The 26995-nt window shown below is 44.4% G+C and overlaps 1 protein-coding gene across 10 annotated transcripts in view; it reads right to left on the reverse strand.

Moving 5' to 3' along the window:
* Positions 1-26995, reverse strand: part of SLC41A3 (solute carrier family 41 member 3) — a 90710-nt gene that overhangs the window by 33491 nt on the left and 30224 nt on the right. For 7 of the 10 annotated variants that reach the window (XM_072784830.1, XM_072784833.1, XM_072784825.1 and 4 more), the window contains exon 3: positions 11588-11695. The exons of 1 other annotated variant lie outside the window; for it this stretch is intronic. In XM_072784830.1, coding sequence (XP_072640931.1) covers positions 11588-11695 — 108 coding nt within the window. Of the gene's footprint in view, positions 1-11587; positions 11696-15038; positions 15530-26995 lie in introns of those variants that run through there. 2 more of the 10 variants (XM_072784832.1, XM_072784829.1) reach the window with 2 other exon arrangements.

Raw genomic sequence — 26995 nt, forward strand, 5'->3', positions numbered from 1 at the left:
TTTTTTGGAGTATCTTTACTCCAAAGATACAGATGCAGTGAAATGCCAGTTCACCTGCTCTCCAATATTCATAGCAGCAATGTCCACAATAGCCAAACTGTGGAAGGAGCCTCGGTGTCCATCGACAGATGAATGGATAAGGAAGATGTGGTCTATATATACAATGGAATATTACTCAGCCATTAGAAATGACAAATACCCACCATTTGCTTCAATGTGGATGGAACTGGAGGGTATTATGCTTGGTGAAGTAAGTGAATCGGAGAAGGACAATCATCATATGGTTTCACTCATACAGGGAATATAAAAAAGTAGTGAAAGGGATTATAGGGGAAAGGAAAGAAAATGAGTGAGAAAAAGCAGAGAGGGTGAAAAAACATGAGAGACTCCTAACTCTGGGAAACGACAAGGGGTAGTGGAAAGGGAGGTGTGTGGCGGTTGGGGTGACTGGTGACGGGCACTGAGGGGGGCACTTGATGGGATGAGCACTGGATGTTATACTATATGTTGGCAAATCGAACTCCAATAAAAAATATAGATAGATAGATAGATAGATAGATAGAAAGAAAGAAAGAGAAAGACACACACAAAAAGAAAGAAAAATACACAAAAAGAAAGAAAGAAAAATATACACAGAAAGAAAAAGAAAGAAAGAGAGAAAGAAAGAAAGAGAAAGAAAGAAAGAAAGAAAGAAAAAAGAAGAAAGAAAGAAAGAAAGAAAGAAAAAAGAAAGAAAGAAAGAAAGAAAGAAAGAAAGAAAGAAAGAAAGAAAGGGAATAGAAAAAGGAGAAAATGAAATCAGGATTTGGTTCTTTGGAAAGATCTACAAAATTCACAAATCTTTAACTACACTGACTAGGAAAAAGAAAAGACTCAAAACTAGAAATGAAAGATGGACATTATTATCAATCTCTATCAAAATCACAATGGTATTTTTTTGCAAAAGAGAATAATCCATTTAAAAATGCATATAAGGAGCAGCCCCAGTGGCTTAGTGGTTTAGCGCTGCCTTCAGCCCAGGGTGTGATCCTGGAGACCCAGGATCAAGTCCCACATCGGGCTCGCTGCATGGAGCCTGCTTCTCCCTCTGCCTCTGTCTCTGCCCCCCCTCTTCGTGTGTGTGTGTGTCTCTCATGAATAAATAAATAAAATCTTTTTAAAAAATGCATATGAGGGGCACCTGGGTGGCTCAGTGGTTGAGCATTTCCCTTTGGCTCAGGTCATGATCCGGGGGTACTGGGATCGAGTCCCACATCAGGTTCCCCGCAGGGAGCCTGCTTCTCCCTCTGCCTATGTCTCTGCCTCTTTCTCTGTGTCTCTCATGAATAAAGAAATAAAATCATAAGAAAAAATTCATATGAAATTTCAAGGAACCCCAAATAACCAAAATAATCACAAAAAAAGGAAAGAAAAAGTGGGAGGTTTTACATGCCATGATTTTAAAACGTATTACAAAGTTACAGTAATCAAAACAGTGTGGCACTAACATAAAAACAGACATGTAGATCAATGGAATAGACTAGAGAGCCTAGTAATAAACCTTCACATATATGGTTGAAAGATATTCAACAAGGATGCCACAAGTATTCCATGGGGAAAAGACAAACTTTTCACCAAATCATGCTGGAGAAAATTGCATATCCACATGGAAAAGAATCAAGTGGGACCCCAATATCACACCTAGAAATGAACTCAAAATGGATCAAAGGCCTACACATAAGAGTTGAAACTACAAAAGCCTTCTATGAAAACATAGGAGAAAAGCTTTATGACATTAGATCTGGCAATGACTTCTTGGATATGATAACAAAAGCACAGAAAATAAAAGTAAAAATAAACAAACTGGACTACATCAAAATTAAAAACTTCTCTGCATCAAAGGATACCATCAACAGGGTACAAGGGCAACCTACAGAATGCATGAAAATATCTGCAAATCACAGATCTGATAAGGGATTAATATCCAGAATATATAAAGAACAAACTACAACAACAACCCAATTAAAAATATGCAAAGGACTTGAATAGACATTACTCCAACACAGAATGGCTAAAAAGCACATGAAAAGATGCTCAACATAACTAATTTACCAGGGAAATGTATATCAGAAATACAATAGGTACCACCTCACACCCATTAGGATGATCACTATCAAAGAAACAGAAAGTAACAAGTGCTGGAAATAATGTGGGGAATTTGGAACTCCTGTGCACCATTGTTGGTAGTCTAAAATTGTGCAACCCCTACATAAATTAGTATTGTGGTTCCTCAAAAAATTAAAAATAGAATTACCACATGATCTAGAAATTGTACCTCGAAGGAATTGAATGCAAGGATGTTAAGATATAGCTACATACGCATTTTCATAGCAATATTATTTGCAATACCCAAATGGTGGAAACAACTCTAGTGTGTACTAAAGAATGAATGGATAAACAAACAGTGCTCTATACACACAACGGAATATGAGAGTTAATAAGAAAGTAAATTCTGACATGCTAAAATATCAGTAAACTTGATCACACTCTGCTAAGTGAAATAATACAGTCACAAAAGTACAAAGACTGGAGAGGAGGGGCAAGATGGCTGAAGAGTAGGGTCCCCGAGTCACCTGTCCCCACCAAATTACCTAGATAACCTTCACATCATCCTGAAAATCTACGAATTCGGCCTGAGATTTAAAGAGAGAAGAGCTGAAATGCTACAGTGAGAAGAGTTCGCGCTTCTATCAAGGTAGGAAGACGGGGAAAAAGAAATAAAGAAACAAAAGGCCTCCAAGGGGGAGGGGCCCCGCGAGGAGCTGGGCTGAGGCCGGGGCGAGTGTCCGCAGGACAGGAGAGCCCCGTCCCGGAGGAGCAGGAGCTGCACCGACCTTCCCGGGGGAAAGGGGCTGCAGGGAGGTGGAGCAGGACCCAGGAGGGCGGGGATGCCCTCGGGCTCCGGGGACACTAACAGGCACCTGCGCCCCGGGGGAGTGCGCCACACCCCGCAGCCGAGCTCCCTAAAGGGCTGCAGCGCGTGCACCGGGGAACCCGGGAGAAGCTCGGAGGGGCGGGCTGAGGCTCCCCGCATAGGGGGCTGCGCGGCCCCGGGGAGCAGCTCGGGGCGGCTCCGGCAGAGGCTATACTCGGAGAGGGCTGCACCGCCGGGAGCGCGATTCCAACAGCGCAGGCCCCGGAGCACAGGGCGCCGGACACAGCCCAGGATCCGGCCTCCACCAGGGACAGGCAGAGGCCGGGAGGGCCCAGGACTGCAAGGACCCTTCAACCTCCGAGCGGCCCCGAGCTGAGGAGATCAGCAGCTCCGCCCCGGAGCATCCAGGCCCCTGTAGACTGAGAGCTCCATAGTTACTGAGGGAGCTGATCCAGGGCTCCAGAGCTGGCCGCCGCCACTGTTCTTGTTCCTCCTGGGGCCTCACAGGATAAACCCCCACTGAGCCTCACAGTGGCCTCACCAGATACATACCTTAAACATCTTTCACTGAGCCCTGCACCAGGCAGGGGGCTGAGCACCTTCCCCAAGTGCTAACACCTGAAAATCAGCACAGCAGGCCCCTCCCCCAGAAGGGGAAAAACAAATTATTGACCAAGCAACACTGGAAAGTTCCAGGGGAAGTCAGAGATTGACAGTATACAGAATCAGAGGATACGCCCCCTTGTCTTTTGTTTTTTTGATTTGTTTGCTTCCCCCCGCCCTTTTTTTTCTTTTTTCTTCTCTTCTCTTTTTTTACTCCTTTTTTTCTTTCTTTTTTTTCTTTTTTCTTTTCTTCTTTCTCTTCTCTCTTTTTCTCCTTTTCCCAATACAACGTGTTTTTGGCCATTCTGCACTGAGCAAAATGACTAGAAGGAAAACCTCACCTCAAAAGAAAGAATCAGCAACAGTCCTCTCTCCCCCAGAGTTAAAAAATTTGGATTACAATTCAATGTCAGAAAGCCATTTCAGAAGCACAATTATAAAGCTACTGGTGGCTCTAGAAAAAAGCATAAAGGACTCAAGAGACTTCATGATGGCATAATTTAGATCTAATCAGGCAGAAATTAAAAATCGATTGAATGAGATGCAATCCAAACTAGAGGTCCTAAGACAAGGGTTAACGAGGTAGAAGAACGAATGAGTGACATAGAAGACAAGTTCATAGCAAAGAGGGAAACTGAGGAAAAAAGAGACAAACAAAAGATCATGAGGATAGATTAATGGGAAAAAAATGTCAGCCTGGGGAAGAAAAATCTACGTTTAATTGGGGTTCCTGAGGGCACCGAAAGGGACAGTGGTCCAGAATATGTATTGGAACAAATCATAGCTGAAAACATTCCTAATCTAGGAATGGAAACAGGCATTAAGATCCAGGAAATAGAGATTCCCCCCCTAAAATAAATAAAAACTGCTCAACACCTCGACATTTAATAGTTAAGCTTGCAAATTCCAAAGATAAAGAGAAGATCCTTAAAGCAGCAAGAGATAAGAAATCTCCACTTTTATGGGGACAAATATTGGATTAACAGCAGACCTCTCCACAGAGACCTGGCAGGCCAGAAAGGGCTGGCAGGATATATTCAGGGTCCTAAATGAGAAGAACATGCAACCAAGAATACTTTATCCAGCAAGGCTCTCATTCAAAATGGAAGGAGAAATAAAGAGCTTCCAAGACAGGCAGGAACTGAAAGAAAGAATATGTGACCTCCAAACCAGCTTTGCAAGAAATTTTAAGGGGGACTCTTAAAATTTCTCTTTAAGAAGAAGTCCAATGGAACAATCCACAAAAACAAGGACTGAATAGATATCATGATGACACTAAACTCATATCTTTCAATAGTAACTCTGAACGTGAATGGACTTAATGACCCCATCAAAAGTCGCAGGGTTTCAGACTGGATAAAAAAGCAGGACCCATCTATGTGCTGTCTACAAGAGACTCATTTTAGACAGAAGGACACCTACAGCCTGAAAATAAAAGGTTGGAGAACCATTTACAATTCAAACGGTCCTCAAAAGAAAGCAGGGGTAGCCATCCTTATATCAGATAAACTAAAATTTACCCCGAAGACTGTAGTGAGAGATGAAGAGGGACACTATATCATACTTAAAGGATCTATTCAACAAGAGGACTTAAAATCCTCAGTATATATGCCCCGAATGTGGGAGCTGCCAAATATGTCAATCAATTAATAACCAAAGTTAAGACATACTTAGATAATAAGACACTTATACTTGGTGACTTCAATCTAGCACTTTCTACACTCGATAGGTCTTCTAAACACAACATCTCCAAAGAAACGAGAGCTTTAAATGATACACTGGACCAGATGGACTTCACAGATATCTACAGAACTTTACATCCAAATTCAACTGAATACACATTCTTCTCAAGTGCACATGGAACTTTCTCCAGAATAGACCACATACTGGGTCACAAATCGGGTCTGAACCGATACCAAAAGATTGGGATCGTCCTCTGCATATTCTCAGACCATAATGCCTTGAAATTAGAACTAAATCACAAGAAGTTTGGAAGGACTTCAAACACATGGAGGTTAAGGACCATCTTGCTAAAAGATGAAAGGGTCAACCAGGAAATTAAGGAAGAATTAAAAGATTCATGGAAACTAATGAGAATGAAGATACAACCGTTCAAAATCTTTGGGATGCAGCAAAAGCAGGTCTAAGGGGGAAATACATCACAATACAAGCATCCATTCAAAAACTGTAAAGAACTCAAATACAAAAGTTAATCTTACACATAAAGGAGCTAGAGAAAAAACAGCAGATGGACCCCACGCCCAGCAGAATAAGAGAGTTAATTAAAATTCAAGCAGAATTCAATGAAATCGAGACCAGAAGAAGTGTGGAACAGATCAACAAAACCAGGAGTTGGTTCTTTGATAGAATTAATAAGATAGATAACCCATTAGCCAGCCTTATTAAAAAGAAGAGAGAGAAGACTCAAATTAATAAAATCATGAATGACAAAGGAGAGATCACTACCAACACCAAGGAAATACAAACGATTTTAAAAACATACTATGAACAGCTATGCGCCAATAAATTAGGCAATCTAGAAAAAATGGACACATTCCTGGAAAGCCACAAACTACCAAAACTGGAACAGGAAGAAATAGAAAACCTGAACAGGCCAATAACCAGGGAGGAGATTGAAGCAGTCATCAAAAACCTCCCAAGACACAAGAGTCCAGAGCCAGATGGCTTCCCAGGGGAATTCTATCAAACGTTTAAAGAAGAAATCATACCTATTCTACTAAAGCTATTCAGAAAGATAGAAAGAGATGGAGTACTTCCAAATTCATCCTATGAGGCCAGCATCACCTTCATTCCAAAACCAGACAAAGACCCCACCAAAAAGGAGAATTACAGACCAATATCCCTGATGAACATGGATGCAAAAATTCTCAACAAGATACTAGCCAATAGGATCCAACAGTAACATTAAGAAAATTATTCACCATGACCAAGTAGGATTTATTCCCGGGACACAAGGCTGGTTCAACACTAGTAAAACAATCAATGTGATTCATCATATCAGCAAGAGAAAAACCAAGAACCATATGATCCTCTCATTAGATGCAGAGAAAGCATTTGACAAAATACAGCATCCATTCCTGATCAAAACTCTTCAGTGTAGGGATAGAGGGAACTTTCCTTGACATCTTAAAAGCCATCTACAAAAAGCCCACAGCAAATATCATTCTCAACGGGGAAGCACTGGGAGCCTTTCCCCTAAGATCAGGAACAAGACAGGGATGTCCACTCTCACCACTGCTATTCAACATGGTATTGGAAGTCCTAGCCTCAGCAATCAGACAACAAAAAGACATTAAAGGCATTCAAATTGGCAAAGAACAAGTCAAACTCTCCCTCTTCACCAATGACATGATACTGTACCTAGAAAACCCAAAAGCCTCCACCCCAAGATTGCTAGAACTCATACAACAATTTGGTAGCGTGGCAGGATACAAAATCAATGCCCAGAAGTCAGTGGCATTTCTATACACTAACAATGAGACTGAAGAAAGAGAAATTAAGGAGTCAATCCCATTTACAATTGCACCCAAAAGCATAAGATACCTAGGAATAAACCTTACCAAAGAGGTAAAGGATCTATACCCTAAAAACTACAGAACACTTCTGAAAGAAATTGAGAAAGACACAAAGAGATGGAAAAATATTCCATGCTCATGGATTGGCAGAATTAATATTGTGAAAATGTCAATGTTACCCAGGGCAATGTACACGTTTAATGCAATCCCTATCAAAATACCATGGACTTTCTTCAGAGAGTTAGAACAAATTATTTTAAGATTTGTGTGGAATCAGAAAAGACCCCGAATAGCCAAGGGAATTTTAAAAAAGAAAACCATATCTGGGGGCATCACACTGCCAGATTTCAGATTGTACTACAATGCTGTGGTCATCTAGACAGTGTGGTACTGGCACAAAAACAGACACATAGATCAATGGAACAGAATAGAGAACCCAGAAATGGACCCTGAACTTTATGGTCAACTAATATTCGACAAAGGAGGAAGGACTCTCCACTGGAAAAAAGGCAGTCTCTTCAATAAATGGTGCTGGGAAAATTGGACATCCACATGCAGAAGAATGAAACTAGACCACTCTCCTTCACCATACACAAAGATAAACTCAAAATGGATGAAAGATCTAAATGTGAGACAAGATTGCATCAAAATCCTAGAGGAGAACACAGGCAACACCCTTTTTGAACTTGGCCACAGTAACTTCTTGCAAGATACACCGATGAAGGCAAGAGAAACAAAAGCAAAAATGAACTATTGTGATTTCATCAAGATAGGAAGCTTTTGCACAGCAAAGGATACAGTCAACAAATCTAAAAGACAACCTGCAGAATGGGAGAAGATATTTGCAAATGACGTATCAGATAAAGGGCTAGTTTCCAAGATCTATAAAGAACTTCTTAAACTCAACACCAAAGAAAGAAACAATCCAATCATGAAATGGGCAAAAGACATGAACAGAAATCTCACAGAGGAAGACATAGACATGGCCAACACGCACATGAGAAAATGCTCTGCATGACTTGACATCAGGGAAATACAAATCAAAACCACAATGAGGTACCACCTCACACCAGTGAGAATGGGGAAAATTAACAAGGCAGGAAACCACAAATGTTGGAGAGGATGTGGAGAAAAGGGAACCCTCTTGCACTGTTGGTGGGAATGTGAAATGGTGCAGCCACTCTGGAAACTGTGTGGAGGTTCCTCAAAGAGTTAAAAATAGATCCGCCCTACGACCCTGCTGGGGATTTACCCCAAAGATTCAGATGCAATGAAACGCCAGGACACCTGCACCCCGATGTTTCTAGTAGCAATGTCCACAATAGCCAAACTGTGGAAGGAGCCTCGGTGTCCATCGAAAGATGAATGGATAAAGAAGATGTGGTCTATGTATACAATGGAATATTCCTCAGCCATTAGAAACGACAAACACCCACCATTTGCTTCAATGTGGATGGAACTGGAGGGTATTATGCTGAGTGAAATAAGTCAATCAGAGAAGGACAAACATTATATGTTCTCATTCATTTGGGGAATATAAAAAATAGTGAAAGGGACTAGAAGGGAAGGGAGAAGAAATGTGTGGGAAATATCAGAAAGGGAGACAGAATATAAAGACTCCTAACTCTGGGAAACGAACTAGGGGTGGTGGAAGGGGAGGAGGGCGGGGGGTGGGGGTGAATGGGTAATGGGCACTGAGGGGGGCACTTGCCGGATGAGCACTGGGTGTTATTCTGTATGTTGGCAAATTGAACACCAATAAAAAATATATTTATTATTTAAAAAAAAGAAAAAAGGGGAAAGGAGAAAAAAATGAGTGAGAAATATCAGAAAGGGAGACAGAACATGAAAGACTCCTAACTCTGGGAACCTAGGGGTAGTGGAAGGGGAGGTGGGCCCGGGGTGGGGGTGACTGGGTGATGGGCACTGAGGTGGGCACTTGGCGGGATGAGCACTGGGTGTTATTCTATATGTTGGCAAATTGAACACCAATAAAAAATAAATTTATTTAAAAAATCGGAAAAAAATAAAACTAAATAAAATGCGGAAATCAGTATTCTTTCTCTTTTCCTTTTAATATTTCCTTGGCTATTCTCACTCACATATGTATCTAGATCATCTTTAAAATAATATTGTCAATTTTAAAATAATATTGTTCTCCTAATTCCCTCTGGCATACTGATAGCAACAGCAGTAATTTTATAAACTAAAACAAGGAAAATTGGTAACTTTACAGCATTGACTTTTCCCATTCAGGAACTTGATCTCTCTCTCTCTCCAAATTTATATTTCCCTTGTAAAGTATTGCTGTTTTATTTGTATAAGTCCTGAACATTTCTGAGGCTTCAGTCTGAAGATGTTTTAAAATTAGTTAATGGCTTGAAAGATACCTCTTTTCTAACTGTATTTTATAAATGATTATTTCTAGTGTATACAGGAATACACAGATACACATTTATGTATGTCAATACATATATTTTTAAACTTTCATTCAGATATTTTGAAACCAGATCACTTTATTGAGCTTATTAGTTTAATAGTTTTGTAGTTGATTTGCTTAGATTTTTCCAAAATGGCAAAATCTATAGAAAATAATGAGTTTTTTTCCTCCTTGTCAATATTGGAGGCTCTTACTTCTTTATTTATTACATTACCTAAAACATCCAGAACAATATAGGTTCTGGAACAGAAATATGAAACAATGTAAATAAAACAAAGTAAATATAAAACAATATAAAAAATTCCTGTACTTCAAGTTGCACTAAGAATATTTTTTTAAAATCATGAATGCTCATGGAAAACAAAACTTATCTAAGGAGACTGGAGCTGGATCACAGTTGCCAGGACAGAGTGGCAGGAGAGGCTGGACAGAGTATGTCAGGAGACATCTCCTGAGGAGAAGGAAATGTTCTAGATCTCGACTGGGGTGGTACTTACACAGGGACACAGATCTGTCAAAAGCCAATGACCTGTACACTTAATATTTGTGAGTTTCTATTTTATTAATTTATACCTAATATAGCAAATTAAACAAAAATAAAGAATGGGTGTGGAGTACCTTCAAAGGTTCTACTGCGATGATAATGGTATTCTCCTTGGACAGACGCCTGTAATGAATTATACTACCAGTTGTCTTTGCCCTCCCTGTTTGATGTATTTTAAACAAATTACAACTATGATTTGATCATTGTAGAGAATGTTTAACATGTAGGGAAGCATCATGAAATAAAAATGTTATACTTTAACTGAAGAGATGGCAATCAATACTTCTTCCCTCTCAAACACTTCCCAACGTAATCACACATGTATGTGTCTGCATCATGTTATCTGCTACTTAAAACATTTCAATGTCCTATGAGGCTAGAAATGATCCAGCCCTATGCATTAATTCCCTATTACTATTGTAACAAATTATCACAAATTTCATGGTTTGAAACAACAAATGCATTCTCCTATAGTTCTGGAGGCACAGAGTCTGAAATGAGCCTTCTGGGGCAAACATCAAGGTGTCAACAGGGCCTCACTCCCCTGGAAGCTCTAGGGAGGAATCTGTTTCTTTCCCTCCCTAGCAGGTAGCACTACATTTCCTGGCTCTTCCTCTGTCTTCAAATCCAGTGGCCTAGCATATTCTCTGACTTGGCATCCCTCACATGACTTTTTCTTCTGAAACTCCCCTGTCTTCCTCTCCCTTGTGATGACACTGGAGCCCACCTGGATAACCCGGGGTCATCTCCCAGGCCAAGGTCCTTCACTTAACCACACCTGCAAAGACCCTGTCCACATGAGAATGGACACATGGCACAGGCCCCATGGATGAGGGTGTGGTTCCTCAGGGGCCACTGTCCAGCTGACTGCCCCTCACCCACCTCTCAGGCAGCCTCTGCCCCTTGCCTGCACTATTCCAGCTCTATCGCTCATCTTTCCTTCTCTTGTGTATACCACACCTCCTCTTGCCACAGGTACCATGCACATACTGGATGTGAGATGGGCTTCATAGAAGGGGAGAGACCATTCTACATAATGGAAGAAGACTTTCAGTTCCCAGGGTAGCCACAAGAGGTGAAGGAGTGACCACGAGAGGAAGAGTGTGAAACACAGACCCCTCTGCTGATGAAACATTAAAGAAGCCATTCTAGAGAAAAAAAATCCTCTAACCGAGGTGGGCAGTGTGGTGATCCAAATCCTCCATCTCCTCTCCCAAACCCTCCAGTAAGCCTGTGCTGCTCATTACAGCTTGTATGTGTGTGTGTGGAGCTGGGCTCAGGGACACAGAGCAGCCCCTGAAACCAGGTTAAATCAGTGGCACACAGGGCTGGGTCCAGCCCTTGTCAGCAGTTTAGCTGGGCCATGGAAAAACAGGATGGCAGGCCAGGAGGAGTGACCAGATGGAGCATCATGATAGAACAAACCTTCATGATACTGGTGTTTCCAGAAAGTACAGCCCACCTGCTAACGAGCTACAAGGCAAGACTGGGAGGTGCCCAGTGGCCAACCCCAGGGGACAGGTGGCCTAGACGCTCAGGTGTCTACTTACAGCTGTGGAGAGTCGCGATGCCAGTGTCATTTCCAGGTTCCCCTTCAGGCCCACCAGAGGTGGCACCAACGTCAACAGGTCTTTAACCTCCACAAACACGGGCCAGTGCTGGTGAGCAAAGAAATAAGATCAATCCGAATACACATGTTGGCACATCTTCCAAATTTCTTCAAAGAAGTTGTGGCAAGTTCCTTTGCATTTGTCAGACCAAATAGTTTCTTAAATGGGTTTAAATTAAACACAGAATAAAAAAGCCATGTAATTTTCTTAATACTATTCAGTGAAGAGCACCAGTGGGCCTCAGGAGAGCCCCTTTCTTTCTCTGGCCTTCAGCAGCTGGGAAAACCGGAGGCCAAGCTGGGTCCAAGGCTGCCTTGCAAACATGTGTGTCTGGTGTGGCCCATGTGTTTGCAGCAACAGAAATGAGTCATAGGCAAGGAGGTGCTCCTACTGTCTGTTGGAAGCCTCCCGGTCTCCCAGAAGCATCCGGCCCCAGTGCCCTGTGCAACTGTCCTATCAGTGCACCATATCCTATCCAGACAGGTCAGTTTGCCATCCAGTTCCTGGTGCAGGCCTCCCTGCCTGGGCCCTGGCCTCCCCTGAGGCTGGCATCCTCTACCCCAAGCCTCCTCCCACCTCTAGCAAGCTGGCCTGCTCTGAAGCACTCTCTGTTGGGCCAACACACAAGACCAACTCAGGAGTAAAAATAACCCCCCTCTCTCAGCATCCCCTGCCACAGAAGCCTCACCAATAACCAAAAGACTGTCTGTACTACGCGTACAGCCTGAGCAGAGCAGACAGGTCCCCTCCCCACCTGTCCAGCGCCCTGTCCCCATGACCATGGCCACTTGATCTTCCTCACTCCTTGCAAATGCCCCCTCATTCATCTGTATCTCTGCACACAGAGTTCCCTTTGCTTGGAACGTTTGCTACCTCTCACATCATCCTAGAAACTGTTATATTGTCCTTTAAGGTCCAACTCCATTGTCTTGTTGAACACAGATTCTCTGAACCCTCTGGGAAGAATGAATTGTTTCCTCTTTCTTGGCTCACTGCTTCTGCTCCCTTATACTCCTTTGTGGGATGATCCAATGAGCACCTGCCTCACCCGCGAGGCTACAAATGCCAGGAAGGCAGGGACAGGTTTGTTTCTACTCACTGAGACACCCCCAAGGCCCAAGAGCAGCTGGCACAGAATTCAACACAATATGCTGAGTGAGTAAATGAGGAACCAGATGAATGAATGAATTCACCTAACCTACTCTGCGCTGCAAAGCAGGCATCCTGTCTGAATCCTCTCTGACTCTAACAGTTAAAACCACAGTCATTGCCTCTGGGTGCATGCTCACTCACATAACCCCGATAAAGTCTGAAGGACACACATGACCTGATAACAGAGGCTTCCTCCAGGAAAAAATGGAGACTGAGGGCTTAACTTCAACTGCAATATTTATTTTATAAAAAAGAGAAACATTTGTACTTTCCTTGTGTAACAGAAAAATAATTTTTTGAAAAATAAAAATGAACTGCTACTCTGGCCACTTACTGGGTCTCAATCCCTGGGCCCCACTAGAGACTGAACCCAGACCCTATAAACAGAGACCCCTGGCCCCAAGTCTAGAGGTCAAGCCAGCACCTGCACCGTGGCCTTGGGGCCAGCCCACTGTGCCAGGGGCGGCCATACAGCGCATTTGCCAGGCGGTCGTGCTTGATGCAGACTCACACACCCCAAGGCCCCAGCATGCAGAGCCTGGGTGCAGCTGGGGCAGGTCACCCTCCTGTGCTGTGGCCTCCTCTGGGGAGCGGCACTGGCAAGGCCGCCTCCTGCACCACTGAGCGGCTGCGAGCAGGGTGGTTGTGGTGCACAGGCAGGAGCCACACAAACTTGAGTGCCCTTGAATTTCACCGCCCGGAAGTCACTGCATGTTTGCAAAGTGGGGAGAAGGAATGAGCAGTGTCTTCCGGGGCTGTTTTCTGTTTCTCTCAGCTGCTGGGCCTCCTGATGCTGGATGGCTCAAGGCCTGAAATTGCAATCTTCCGCCAGTCTGCTCTGGGCCCGAGCCTAAGACACCCCTTCTTGTGCACGCTCGACACACAGGCCCAGAGAGGTGTTCCGCCCTCCAGCTGGACTTCTTCCTAGACTGGCCTTCTGTGCCACCTTTACTGTTGGCCACGCATCATCCCAAGCCCATCTTCCCCTCACATGCCACCACATCTTCTAGACTCTACCAAGATCCTTCAACTGATTGATCAATAGTTTCCCAGGCCATAGCAAGTAAGGGAAATGCAAGGTGGTTGGAGGGGGTCGAACCCATGCTCCACAAGGAGGTCATGGAAGGTCAAAAAAGAAGAGACCCAGAGCAGAGCCTTTCTCCCCAGGATCCACAGAAGGGTCTTAGGGAAGGGGTGAGACTACTGGAGCAGCTCAAGGGATGAAGCTCTGAGGTGGGAGAGATGGGTATCTAGGCTGCAAGCCCAAATGAATGCTGACAGCAAGCTGCCCCAGCCCCAGGACGGAGGAGCACCATCTGCTGAGCTGTGCAAGCAGAGGCCACCCAGGAGGCATCATGAGCCTAATCCAGAGGCCAAGGGACAGGTGGGTGTTGAGTATCCCTTTCCACCTCAGAGACAGGTGCACAGGGAATGCTGAGTGGTCATCGGGAAGGAGATACGGGTTTAACTGAGGAAGGCACACACTAGCTGGGATGTCCCCAGGGCCTCCAAAATGAAATTTAAATTTAATTCCACTGACTAAAAAGCATATCATATAGTATGATGCCATACTTTCTTAACAGATACACACCACAATGTTGATAGAGATCATGGGCACCCTCACTTCTTCACTTACATTTATTGCCTAGTTTTTCTGGAATCACAAACTAATTCTATAAAGATGTTTAGGCAAACAGAGCCAACCCTCGATGATTCAGACAGCATCACCTGAGCCAATCCCAGGGCATAAGCAGACCAGAAGAAGTGAAGTATATGCTCACTTGGAGGCCTCCCCACAAATGCCTCCACGCAACAGAGATCACCACATCCCCATGCTTGCCTGGACCCCAGCCCAGGCTCCAGACCTTGTCCCCCTCCCATGAAGAGCCCCATAGAGATGGGGGTAGCTGGAGGGAACAGTGCCCACCCTCACAACCCTATGATGCAGGTGCATTCGTTAACCCCATCTATAGCTGGGGAAGCTGATGAGGGGGAGGCTAACGAATTTTCTCAGGGAGTGAGCAAATGGCAGAGGATCTGAACCTCCCCAAGGCTATTGGAGGAACCTGCAGCAGGCACCATTGCGGGACTCCTGGACATCAGGCCAGGCTCAGGGCTGCAGCCCCACTCAGGGCCTCTGCTGTCCCCTGGCCAGTCCTATCCGTGATGCCCAGGGAGCCTGGTTCTCCTCACCCTCCACCCAGGGCCCTGAGCTGGCCCTCATATACCCAGTACGCACTTGGATGGTGTTCATCACCAGGCCGGCTGTCAACATGCCCAAGCCGGAGAGTAGAATGGGCACCACAATCTGGCAAATGATAGTGAAGATGGTCTCAGGGAAGACTCCATGGGGGGACCGGGTGAGTTCACAGCTGAAGCCTCGCAGCTTCTGGCCCTGGAAGCGAAACTCCAGATTCAGCTGGGTGACCACCATGGTCAGGCTGCGACCACATCTGCAGGAGCAAGATGTCCAAGTCTATCCTCTGTCCTCTTTGCCCACACCAGGGTACGTTTCCTAAGAGGTCCACACAGGTAACATTGCCAGTGCTCTGAGCTGGCAGAAGGCTCCCCGACTGCCCCTCAGCCAAGGGCGAGAGCAAGCAAGGAACAAAGGCCAGTGTGACTCAGAGCTTCAGTCGGGGCCTTGGCGAGCTCCTGCTTTCTGTCCACTCCCTCAGATCAGGTTCCGCTCAGAGTGGTTGCCATGTCAGCCGGGACCTCCCTCAGCTGGATGGTTGTGAGGAGGCTCAAAGTCTCTCTCAGTGACCTTGATAGCATCCAGCCATCCAGCCCACACTGACTTGGGCTGGACCCAGGGAGATAGAGCTGCAGGAGGCCTGGCCTTGGTGAGGGCCACAAAGAATCCTGCCCGCCTCTGTACATGCAACCCAGGCTGCTTCTACGCTTGGCAGAGAAGGGCCTGGAGAAATCTCCATAAAGGACACACTCCTACCGCCCCCTGAGGAGTTTCATTCTTTAAGGTCGAGAGGGCTGGAGGCACCCAAGAAAGAAGCCATGTCCTACAATCCCCATGACTTCAGAGTCCAAAGGCTCATGACCATAGGAAGATATATTCACAGAGTAAATGCAGCCCTGTTCTTTACCAAGGGCCCAGAAGGCTTATAAACATGCTTCAAAAGGGACCCCACCATTCTCATCCACTACAAAGGTCAGACCAGCCCTAATTCTCCGCTGGCTCCCCAACCCAGAGAACTAGCTGGGATGTCACCTCTGCTGCCAGGGATTCGACTGTTGAGTGTGCCCTGTGCATTCATTCCACAGGTACCAGGGACGAATTGTCAGGCCTGAGGGCTGGCTGGAACAAGGATCATGGCCACAGCCAAACGAGGACTGAGGTCAGAAACACACTCACCTACTGACCCCAGGGGACTTCACCTGGACCAGGCCCTGATCTAGGGCTCAACTTCTGCTCCTGTTCCTCTTGGGCAACTCAGGTGGCTACCCTCTGTTGAACAGTCTAACCCACACTCAGGTCCCATCCCCTTAGCCTGGAGTTCATGGTCCTCACCAATCTAGATCCTCCTGACTTCCCCAACCCTACCCACCTCCTCACCAACTACAGCCAAACTTGTCCAACAATTATCTCCCTCAAATGCCAGATACTGCTCCTCTCTGCACCTGTCCTTACACAATTCATCTACTCATTCATTCAACAGATACTTTTAAGCCCTTTCTTGGAGCCAGATAATGAGCTCTAACCATCTTGGACTTTCCTCCCATCAAGAGTTGGAGTTTCTGTCTCCTCCCCTTTGATTTGTGACTGCAAATAGACCAAATAGACCAGTAGAACACAGCAGAAGAGACACCATGCCAGTCCGATTCTTGAGAAACTGAGTCTCTACTTCCCATCTCCTGAGATGCTCATGCTTGAAACCTAAACACCATGCTGTGAGGAACCCAAGTGGTCACACAGAGAGGCCACCTACAACTGAGATTCCAAGTGACAGCCAGCAGCAACTTTCACGTCCTGTGACTGAACTAGACTGCAATGTGCACAATGCGTAGCAAGTCAACCAAGCAGATTCTGTGACTGAGAAGACATCCATTCTCACAGAGCCCTATCCAAACTGTAGATTCATGATCCAACTGGCTTTTAAAAAGCCACTAAATTTGAGTGTGGGTATACTGTGTAGCAATAGGTCACGGGGACATCTCGGGAGCCTCATCCCCACTCTTTACTTTTCTCATCTCAGATAAACTAACAACTTCCAAGCCTCCCCTGAACTTTCAGGCTCCATGTAACCCCCATGTAACTCGATCAATCTTCCATGATCATTCTTTCCAACCCCTCTCCCAAGCCTCCTGCCTCAATGAATGGTTCTGCCAGAAACCCAAACCCCACTCCAATCACACATGCCCCAACCATCTCAACCCCACATCTAATCTGCCTGTCCCCTTGTCTCTCCCATGTGTATCCCCTCCTCTCCAGCACATGAACACCACCTTCACCAGGGTCCTTTCTACTTCCTAACCCATCTTCCATCAGAAGTAATACATGTTCTTCACATTAACATTTTATATTACATCTCCAAGTCACCTGCTTTCCCAAATATTCTTAAGAGCTATCAATTCATTACCTGAGAAGCTGATATTCTTTGGTCAGACATTCAAGGTTCTTCACAATTGGGGAGGAGGGAAGCATCCATTTAAGCCCTCTCTTTATAGAACATGGTCACAAACCACACTCCCTAGAAGGAACTTCCTGTGGACATTCATGTGGGCTGTGCCTATGTTCACACTGCTCCTTCTATAGGTTCCACACACTGCTCAGGCCAAACTCCCTCCAAACCTTATGGCCAAGTGAGATGCCTTACCATATTTGAGGCCATCCCAGTTTCCTGGCCAGAGCCCAACATCTCCACCAGAATTCCCAAAGCTCTTTTTCTGAAGACCTCTGAGGACAAGTCTACATTTCCCGGATGCAGCATGAAATGCACACACATTGACTCTCCCTTCCTGGAGTGCGCTCCTCTTGCTATAGAGTCTGGCTGACACACAGCCACAAACTTCAGAGCAACGGAAAGTATTCATAATTTATTCCACAATGAGTACTGGGGGCCTTATGTTTGCCAGACTCTTGGTCTAAGTGTCATGGTACATCTGTTAGCTGAAAGACACATGCTTAGAGCCTTTTAGTGTGGCAGCTAATCATAAAAATAAAAATGTAATTATGACCTGCAGTAAATGCTCTGAAGGAAACCCAAGGAATAGGAGCAGAGGTGAGGACAGCCAACCACACACGGCACCAAGATCTGCAAATGAATGAATGAACGAATGAAAGATCTTCATTCTCTTATATAGCCATCTGTGCTTCCCAATGTCCATTCATGTTAAAGCATTTCATGTTCAGTCTATCACCAGAATTGCAAAATATCTCTAGGATGTTCACCAGGAAGAACAACCTTCTGTTTTTGCAAATGAGAAGTCAAACGCCCTGAGAGGGTTTGCCCAAGATCACACTCCATCAGGATCAGAGGCAAGACTAAGCTCTGACATGGGGTGCAGACTGCTTCCACCTCTCCCTGTGGTTGGCTCCTTGCTCTTCTCTCATCTGCTGCTCCCCACCATCTGTGGTATGGGTCGATGTGTTCAAACAAGAGTCTGAACCAGTAGAAGACAGAGAGAAATGGTGTATTTCTTTTCTTTAAAATTCAGTTAATTAACATACACTATATTATTGGTTTCAAAGGTAGAAGTCAGTGATTCATCAGTCTCATACAACACCCAGTGCTCATTCCATCACTGCCCTCCTTAATGCCTATCACCTAGTTACCCCATCCTCCACATACCACCCCTCCAGCTACCCTCAGTTTGTTTCCTATGGTTAAGAGTCTCTTATGATTTGTCTCCTTCTCTGAGTTTGTCTCATTTTATTTTTCCCTGTCTTCCTCTATGTTCATCTGTTTTATTTATTAAATTCTACATATGAAGGAGGGGCAAGATGGCGGAAGAGTAGGGTCGCCAAGTCACCTGTCCCCACCAAATTACCTAGATAACTTTCACATCATCCTGAAAACCTATGAATTCGGCCTGAGAATTAAAGAGAGAACAAAAATGCCACAGTGAGAAGAGTTCACGCTTTTATCAAAGTAGGAAGACGGGGGGTGGGGTGGGGGGGTAGATAAAGAAATAAAAAGCATCCAAGGGGGAGGGGCCCCGTGAGGAGCCGGGCTAAGGCCCCCCCGGCAACTGCCCGCAGGACAGGAAAGCCCAGTCCCAGAGAAGCAGGACCTTCACCCATCTTCCCAGACCGAAAGGCGCTCCCAGGGAGTTGGAGCAGGACCCCAGGAGGGGCAGGGATGCCCTCAGGATCCCAGAGGCACTAACAGAGGACCTGCGCCCCAGGCGGAGAGCGCGCCACACCCCACAGCCGAGCTCCCTAAAGGGCTGCAGCAAGTGTCCAGCAAGGCGGGGAGCAGCTCAGGTGGCAGCTCCGGCGGCGGCTCTGTGCAGAGGGGGCTGCAGCCGAGAGCGCGATTCCAGTGGTGCAGGCCGCAGAGCCCAGGGCGCCGGGGGACACAGCCAGGGATCCAGCTCTCCCCTCGGGATGGGCAGAGGCTGGGAGGGCCCAGGACAGCGAGGACGCTCCTGCCCCCGCGCTGTGCAGATCGGCGCCCTCCCCCCTGGAACATCCAGGTCCCTACAGACTGAGAGCTCCGGTAGTTACTGCAGGAGCTGAATCCAGGGCTGGAGAGCTGACTGCCGCCACTGTTGTTCTTCCCGGGGCTTCACAGGATAAACAACCCCCACTGAGCCTCACAGTGGCCTCACAGGATAAACAGGATAAACATTACTCACTGAGCACTGCACCAGGCAGGGGGCTGAGCAGCTCTCCCAAGTGCTCACACCTGAGAATCAGCACAGTAGGCCCCTCCCCCAGAAGACCAGCTAAACGGACAGGGGAAAAGCAAGTTATTGACCAAGCAGAACTGGAAAGTTCCAGGGGACGTCGAGAGATTTACAGTATAGAGAATCAGAGGATACTCCCCCTTGTTTTTTGATTTCTGTTTGCTTCCCTCCCGTTTTTTCTTTTTCTTATCTTCTTCTTCTATTTTTTTCTTTTTCTTTTCTTTTTTCTCTTCTTTTTCTCCTTTTCCCAGTACAACTTATTTTGGCCACTCTGCACTGGGCAAAATGACTAGAAGGAAAAACTCACCTCAAAGGAAAGAATCAGAAACAGTCCTCTCTCCCACAGAGTTACAAAATTTGGATTACAATTCAATGTCAGAAAGCCAATTCAGAAGCACTATTACACAGCTACTAGTGGCTCTAGAAAAAAAGCATAAAGGACTCAAGAGACTTCATTACTGCAGAATTTAGATATAATGAGGCAGAAATTAAAAATCAATTAAATGAGATGCAATCCAAACTCGAGGTCCTAACTATGAGGGTTAATGAGGTAGAACGAGTGAGTAACCTAGAAGGCAAGTTGATGGCAAAAGGGAAACTGAGGGAAAAAAGAAAAAACAATTAAAAGATCATGATAAGTTAAGGGAAATAAGTGGCAGCCTCAAAAGGAAAAATCCATGTTTAATTGGGATTCCCGAGGGTGCCAAAAGAGACAGAGGTCCAGAATATGTATTTGTATGTATTTCATAGCTGAAAAATTTCCTAATCTGGGAAGGGAAACAGGCATTCAGATCCAGGAAATAGAGATTCCCCACCCCAAAATCAATAAAAACTGCTCAACACCTCAAAATTTAATAGTGAAGCTTACAAATTCCAAAGACAAAGAGAAGGTACCTAAAGTACCTGGAGACAAGAAATCTCTAAATTTATGGGGGAAAATATTGGATTAACAGCAAACCTCTCCACAGAGACCTGGCAGGCCAGAAAGGGCTGGCAAGATATATTCAGGGTCCTACATGAGAAGAACCTGAAGCCAAGAATCCTTTATCCAGCAAGGATCTCATTCAGAATAGGAGAGATAAAGAGCTTCCAAGATAGGCAGAAACTGAAAGAATATGTGACCACCAAACCAGTTCTCCAAGAAATACTAAGGGGGATTCTGTAATAGAGGAAGTCCAAGGGAACAATCCACAAAAACAGGGACTGAATAGGTATCATGATGACACTAAATTCATATCTTTTAATAGCAACTCTGAACGTGAATGGGCTTAATGGCCCCATCAAAAGGCGCAGGGTGTCAGACTGGATAAAAAAGCAGGACCCATTTATTTTCTGTCTACAAGAGACTCATTTTAGACAGAAGGACACCTACACCCTGAAAATAAAATAAAAGGTTGGAGAAACATATACCATTCAAATAGCCCTCAAAAGAAAGCAGGGGTAGCCATCCTTATATCATATAACCTAAACTTTATCCCGAAGATGGTAGTAAGAGATGAAGAGGGGCACTATATCATACTTCAAGAATCTAGCCAACAAGTGGACTTAACAATCATGAATATTTATGCCCCGAATGTGGGAGCTTCAAGTATATCAATCAGTTAATAACCAAAGTTAAGACATACTTAAGATAATAAGACATTTATACTTGGTGACTTCAATGTAGCGCTTTCTACAATCGACAGATCTTCTAAGCACAACATCTCCAAAGAACAAGAGTTTTTTTTTAATTTTTTTTTATTTATGATAGTCACACGGAGAGAAGGGTGGGGGGAGAGAAATAGGCAGAGGGAGAAGCAGGCTCCATGCACCGGGAGCCCGATGTGAGATTCGATCCCAGGTCTCAAGGATCGCGCCCTGGGCCAAAGGCAGGTGCTAAACCGCTGCACCACCCAGGGATCCCAGAACAAGAGTTTTAAATGATACACTGGACCAGATGGATTTCACAAATATCTACAGAAATTTAATCCAAACGCAACTGAATACACATTCTTCTCAACTGCACATGGAACTTGCTCCATGATAGACCACATACTGGGTCACAAATGAGGGCTTAACTGATACAAAAAGACTGGGATCATACACTGCATATTTTTAGACCATAATGCTTTGAAATTAGAACTAAATCACAAGAAGAAGTTTGGAAGGATTTCAAACACGTGGATGTTAAGGACCATCCTGCTAAAAGATGAAAGGGTCAACCAGGAAATCAGGTAAAAATTAAAAAGATTCATGGAAACTAAAGAGAATGAAGATACAACCATTCAAAATCATTGGGATACAGCAAAAGCAGTCCTAGGGGGAAATACATCGCAATAAAAACATCCATCCAAAAACTGGAAAGAACTCAAATACAAAAGCTAACCTTGCACCTAAAGGAGCTAGAGAAAAAACAGCAAATCGATCCTACACCCAGCAGAAGAAAAGAGTTCATAAAGATTCGAGCAGAACTCAACGAAATCGAGACCAGAAGAACTGTGGAACAGATCAACAAAACCAGGAGTTGGTTCTTTGAAAGATTAATGAGAGATAAACCATTAGCCAGCCTTATTAAAAAGAAGAGAGAAAAGACTCAACTTAATAAAATCATGAATGAGAAAGGAGAGATCACCACCAATACCAAGGAAATACAAATGATCTTAAAAACTTATTATGAGCAGCTTTATGCCAATAAATTAGGCAATCTAGAAGAAATGGATGCATTTCTGGAAAACCACAAAATACGAAAACTGGAACAGGAAGAAATAGAAAACCTAAACAGGCCAATAACCAGGGAGGAGATTGAAGCAGTCATCAAAAACCTCCCAAGACACAAAAGTCCAGGGCCAGATGGCTTCCCAGGGGAATTCTATCAAACATTTAAAGAAGAAACCATACCAATTCTACTAAAGCTATTCAGAAAGGTAGAAAGAGATGAAATACTTCCAAACTCATTCTATGAGGCCAGCACCACCTTAATTCCAAAACCAGACAAAGACCCCACCAAAAAGGAGAATTACAGACCAATATCCCTGATGAACATGGATGCAAAAATTCTCAACAAGGTACTAGCCAATAGGATCCAAAAATACATTAAGAAGATTATTCACCATGACCAAGTGGGATTTATCCCCGGGATGCAAGGCTGGTTCAACATTTGTAAAGCAATCAATGTGATTCATCATATCAGCAAGAGAAAAAACAAGAACCATATGATCCTCTCAATAGATGCAAAGAAAGCATTTGACAAAATACAGCATCCATTCCTGATCAAAACTCTTCAGAGTGTAGGGAGGGAGGGAACATTCCTCAGCATCCTAAAAGCCATCTAAGAAAAGCCCACAGCAAATATCATTCTCAATGGGGAAGCACTGGGAGCCTTTCCCCTAAGATCAGGAACAAGACAGGGATGTCCACTCTCACCACTGCTATTCAACATAGTACTGGAAGTCCTAGCCTCAGCAATCAGACAACAAAAAGACATTAAAGGCATTCAAATTGGCAAGGAAGAAGTCAAACTCTCCCTCTTTGCCGATGACATGATAATCTACATAGAAAACTCAAAAGACTCCACCCCAATATTGCTAGAACTCATACAGCATATTGGCAGTGTGGCAGGATACAAAATCAATGCCCAGAAGTCAGTGGCATTTCTATACACTAACAATGAGACTGAAGAAAGAGAAATTAAGGAGTCAATCCCATTTACAATAGCACCCAAAAGCTTAAGATACCTAGGAATAAACCTAAGCACAGAGGTAAAGGATCTATACCCTAAACACTACACAACACTTCTGAAAGAAATTGAGGAAGACACAAAGAGATGGGATAATATTCCATGCTCATGGACTGGCAGAATTAATATTGTGAAAATGTCAATGTTACCCAGGGCAACTTACATGTTTAATGCAATCCCTATCAAAATACCATGGACTTTCTTCAGAGAGTTGGAACAAATTATCTTAAGATTTGTGTAGAATCAGAAAAGACCCTGAATAGCCAGGGGAATTTTAAAAAAGAAAACCATAGCTGGGGGCATCACAATGCCAGATTTCAGGTTGTACTACAAAGCTGTGGTCATCAAGACAGTGTGGTACTGGCACAAAAACAGACACATAGATCAATGGAACAGAATAGAGAACCCAGAAATGGACCTTGAACTTTATGGTCAACTAATATTCGATAAAGGAGGAAAGACTATCCATTGGAAGAAAGACAGTCTCTTCAATAGATGGTGCTGGGAAAATTGGACATCCACATGCAGAAGAATGAAACTAGACCACTCTCTTTCACCATACACAAAGATAAACTCAAACTGGACGAAAGATCTAAATGCGAGACAAGATGCCATCAAAATCCTAGAGGAGAACACAGGCAACACCCTTTTTGAACTTGGCCACAGCAACTTCTTGCAAGATTCATCCATGAAGGCAAGGGAAACAAAAGCAAAAATGAACTATTGGGACTTCATCAAGATAAGAAGCTTTTTCACAGCAAAGGATACAGTCAACAAAACTCAAAGACAACCTGCAGAATGGGAGAAGATATTTGCAAATGACGTATCAGATAAAGGGCTAGTTTCCAAGATCTATGAAGAACTTCTTAAACTCAACACCAAAGAAACAAACAATCCAATCATGAAATGGGCAAAACACATGAACAGAAATCTCACAGATGAAGACATAGACATGGCCAACATGCACATGAGAAAATGCTCTGCATCACTTGCCATCAGGGAAATACAAATCAAAACCACAATGAGATACCACCTCACACCAGTGAGAATGGGGAAAATTAACAAGGCAGGAAACCACAAATGTTGGAGAGGATGTGGAGAAAAGGGAACCCTCTTGCACTGTTGGTGGGAATGTGAACTGGTGCAGCCACTGTGGAAAACTGTGTGGAGGTTCCTCAAAGAGTTAAAAATAGACCTGCCCTACGACCCAGCAATTGCACTGCTGTGGATTTACCCCAAAGATCCAGAGGCAATGAAACGCCGGGACACCTGCACCCCAATGTTTCTAGCAGCAATGTCCACAATAGCCAAACTGTGGAAGGAGCCTCGGTGTCCATCGAAAGTTGAATGGATAAAGAAGCTGTGGTCTATGTATACAATGGAATATCACTCAGCCATTAGAAATGACAAATACCCAGCATTTGTTTTGACATGGATGGAACTGGAGGGTATTATGCTGAGTGAAGTAAGTCAATCAGGAGGATAAGCATTATATGGTCTCATTCATTTGGGGAATATAAATAATAGTGAAAGGGGAAAGGAGGAAAAATAAGTGGGAAATATCAGAAAGGGAGACAGAACATGGAAGACTCCCAACTCTGGGAAACGAACTAGGGGTGGTGGAAGGGGAGGTGGGCAGGGGATGGGGGTGACTGGGTGGCGGGCACTGAGGGGGCACTTGTCGGGATGAGCACTGGGTGTTATTCTGCATGTTGGCAAATTGAACACCAATAAATAATAAATTTATTATGAAAAAAATAAAGACTCCTAACTCTGGGAAACAAACTAAGGGTGGTGGAAGGGGAGGTGGGCGGGGGGTGGGGGAGACTGGGTGATGGGCACTGAGGTGAGCACTTGATGGGATGAGCACTGGGTGTTATTCTATATGTTGACAAATTGAACACCAATAAAAAATAAATTTATAAAAAAATCCTCCTTATCAAGGAGATCAGGCATAGTCCCCACTTATCTCCCAGTAGGGTGTATTAGTTCCTGCCAGCCCACAGAATTAGTCAAACAAGCCAACCACACCTTCCCATGGGAACCAAGGGCACTTCATCCTATTGTTACTACAAAGCCTGCCTCCTCAATCTCCTGGCAGTTCACTCTGTTCCCCGGTGCTACCTTGTGTGTCCCTGGGTGGTAGGCAGTGTCCTCCTCCCCCAGGCTGTGAATGCATGTGACTGATAAACTCTGTGATTTCCTCTGTTCAGTGCTGGCTTGTCATGTGTTTGGCCATCTCCATAATGCTAGGGTGGGAACCAATACCTGGCATCGTGAATAGGACAGCCCAAGTCTGGTCAGCTTTTTCCAGCTGCTCTCTGCTGACCAACCAGCTCCTGTCATGGCCAGCGCTGCCTGGGCTGGGGCTGCTAACTGCCAGCCAGCTTGTGTATTAGCCTGCTCCATGTTCCACTGCCATCTCCTTTCATTCCCAAGAACTATTGTCAACTGGCCATATCCTCAGCAGGAGGTGCGGTCAGGGGCAGTCTGTGTTTGGCAAATGCTCTATGATACTCGGGGCACCTAGTCTGACTTATAAATTAAATTGCCAAAATGGGATCCCATGAAACAACCCCTTCTGCTGAACTCAAATAGTTAACATAGTCCAACATAAACTAACATAGGGTCTTTAAGGATTGAAATTAATCATATAAGACCTACTTGGTAAAGGGTTGATGATTGCTACTGTTTCTCCTTTTTAAAAATCCAATTTGGCCTGTTCTTTAACGTGGAAAGAATATACAGTGCTTTCAAGCGAACCACAGACTCAGTGCTCTGGTTCCATTCCTTGAGGCCCCATCCAATATTACTGAGATTACTGACTCCACCCAATCAGCAACCAGTATTTTGCTACTAGAGATCTGGCTAATATGTTCTACTCAGTGTCTATTTCAACAACCTCTTAGGTGCAGTTGACCTTCAACTCCAAATGGGCACCGTAGACTTTTCCAGGCTACTCACTACCTCACCAAGAGTGTGCACACTCTCAACTATTCGCACCTTTATCTAAGAGCACAGATCTGACATTACATTCTGATGTCCTCCTCCAAAGAGACTCACATGACACATTCATTAAGGACATCCAGATACTCAGAAAGGAGCTCACAAAAAGAGGATGGGCCATTACTCTACATGTAGGGCAAAGCTGGCCATCTTGGCAAATTCATGAAAATTATTTTGGTCAACCAAGGGCAACTCCATTCATGATACTATCAGAAAACAGCTACTGAACTCTCAGCACATACACAGTTAATACAAGACCAACATCTTTTAGTGCTTTTTGGATTCCAGAGGCAACAGTCCTCATCTACACATTTTCCTTATGCCCGATTATGCTGTCACTTGCAAAGAAGCCTGCCTTGAATGGACATCTCCAACAAAAAGCTCTAGAATCTGTCCCAATTAAAATCAACAGGCATTCCCATGTGCCCTCAAATACTCCTTCACTGATAGAGCGTTAGCAACCTCCTCGTATGCTTCCTGGAGTCTCTGGACCACATATCCATAATGGACATACAGTGCCCAAGGCCCTCAGATGCAAGAAAATATCCTCTTTGTCTACACTATATACCAACAAAGTAACAACTGCTGCCCACATCCTGGGCTCT

The sequence above is a fragment of the Canis lupus genome, chromosome 19 (assembly GCF_048164855.1).
Source record: "Canis lupus baileyi chromosome 19, mCanLup2.hap1, whole genome shotgun sequence".
Taxonomy (NCBI): Eukaryota; Metazoa; Chordata; class Mammalia; order Carnivora; family Canidae; genus Canis; species Canis lupus.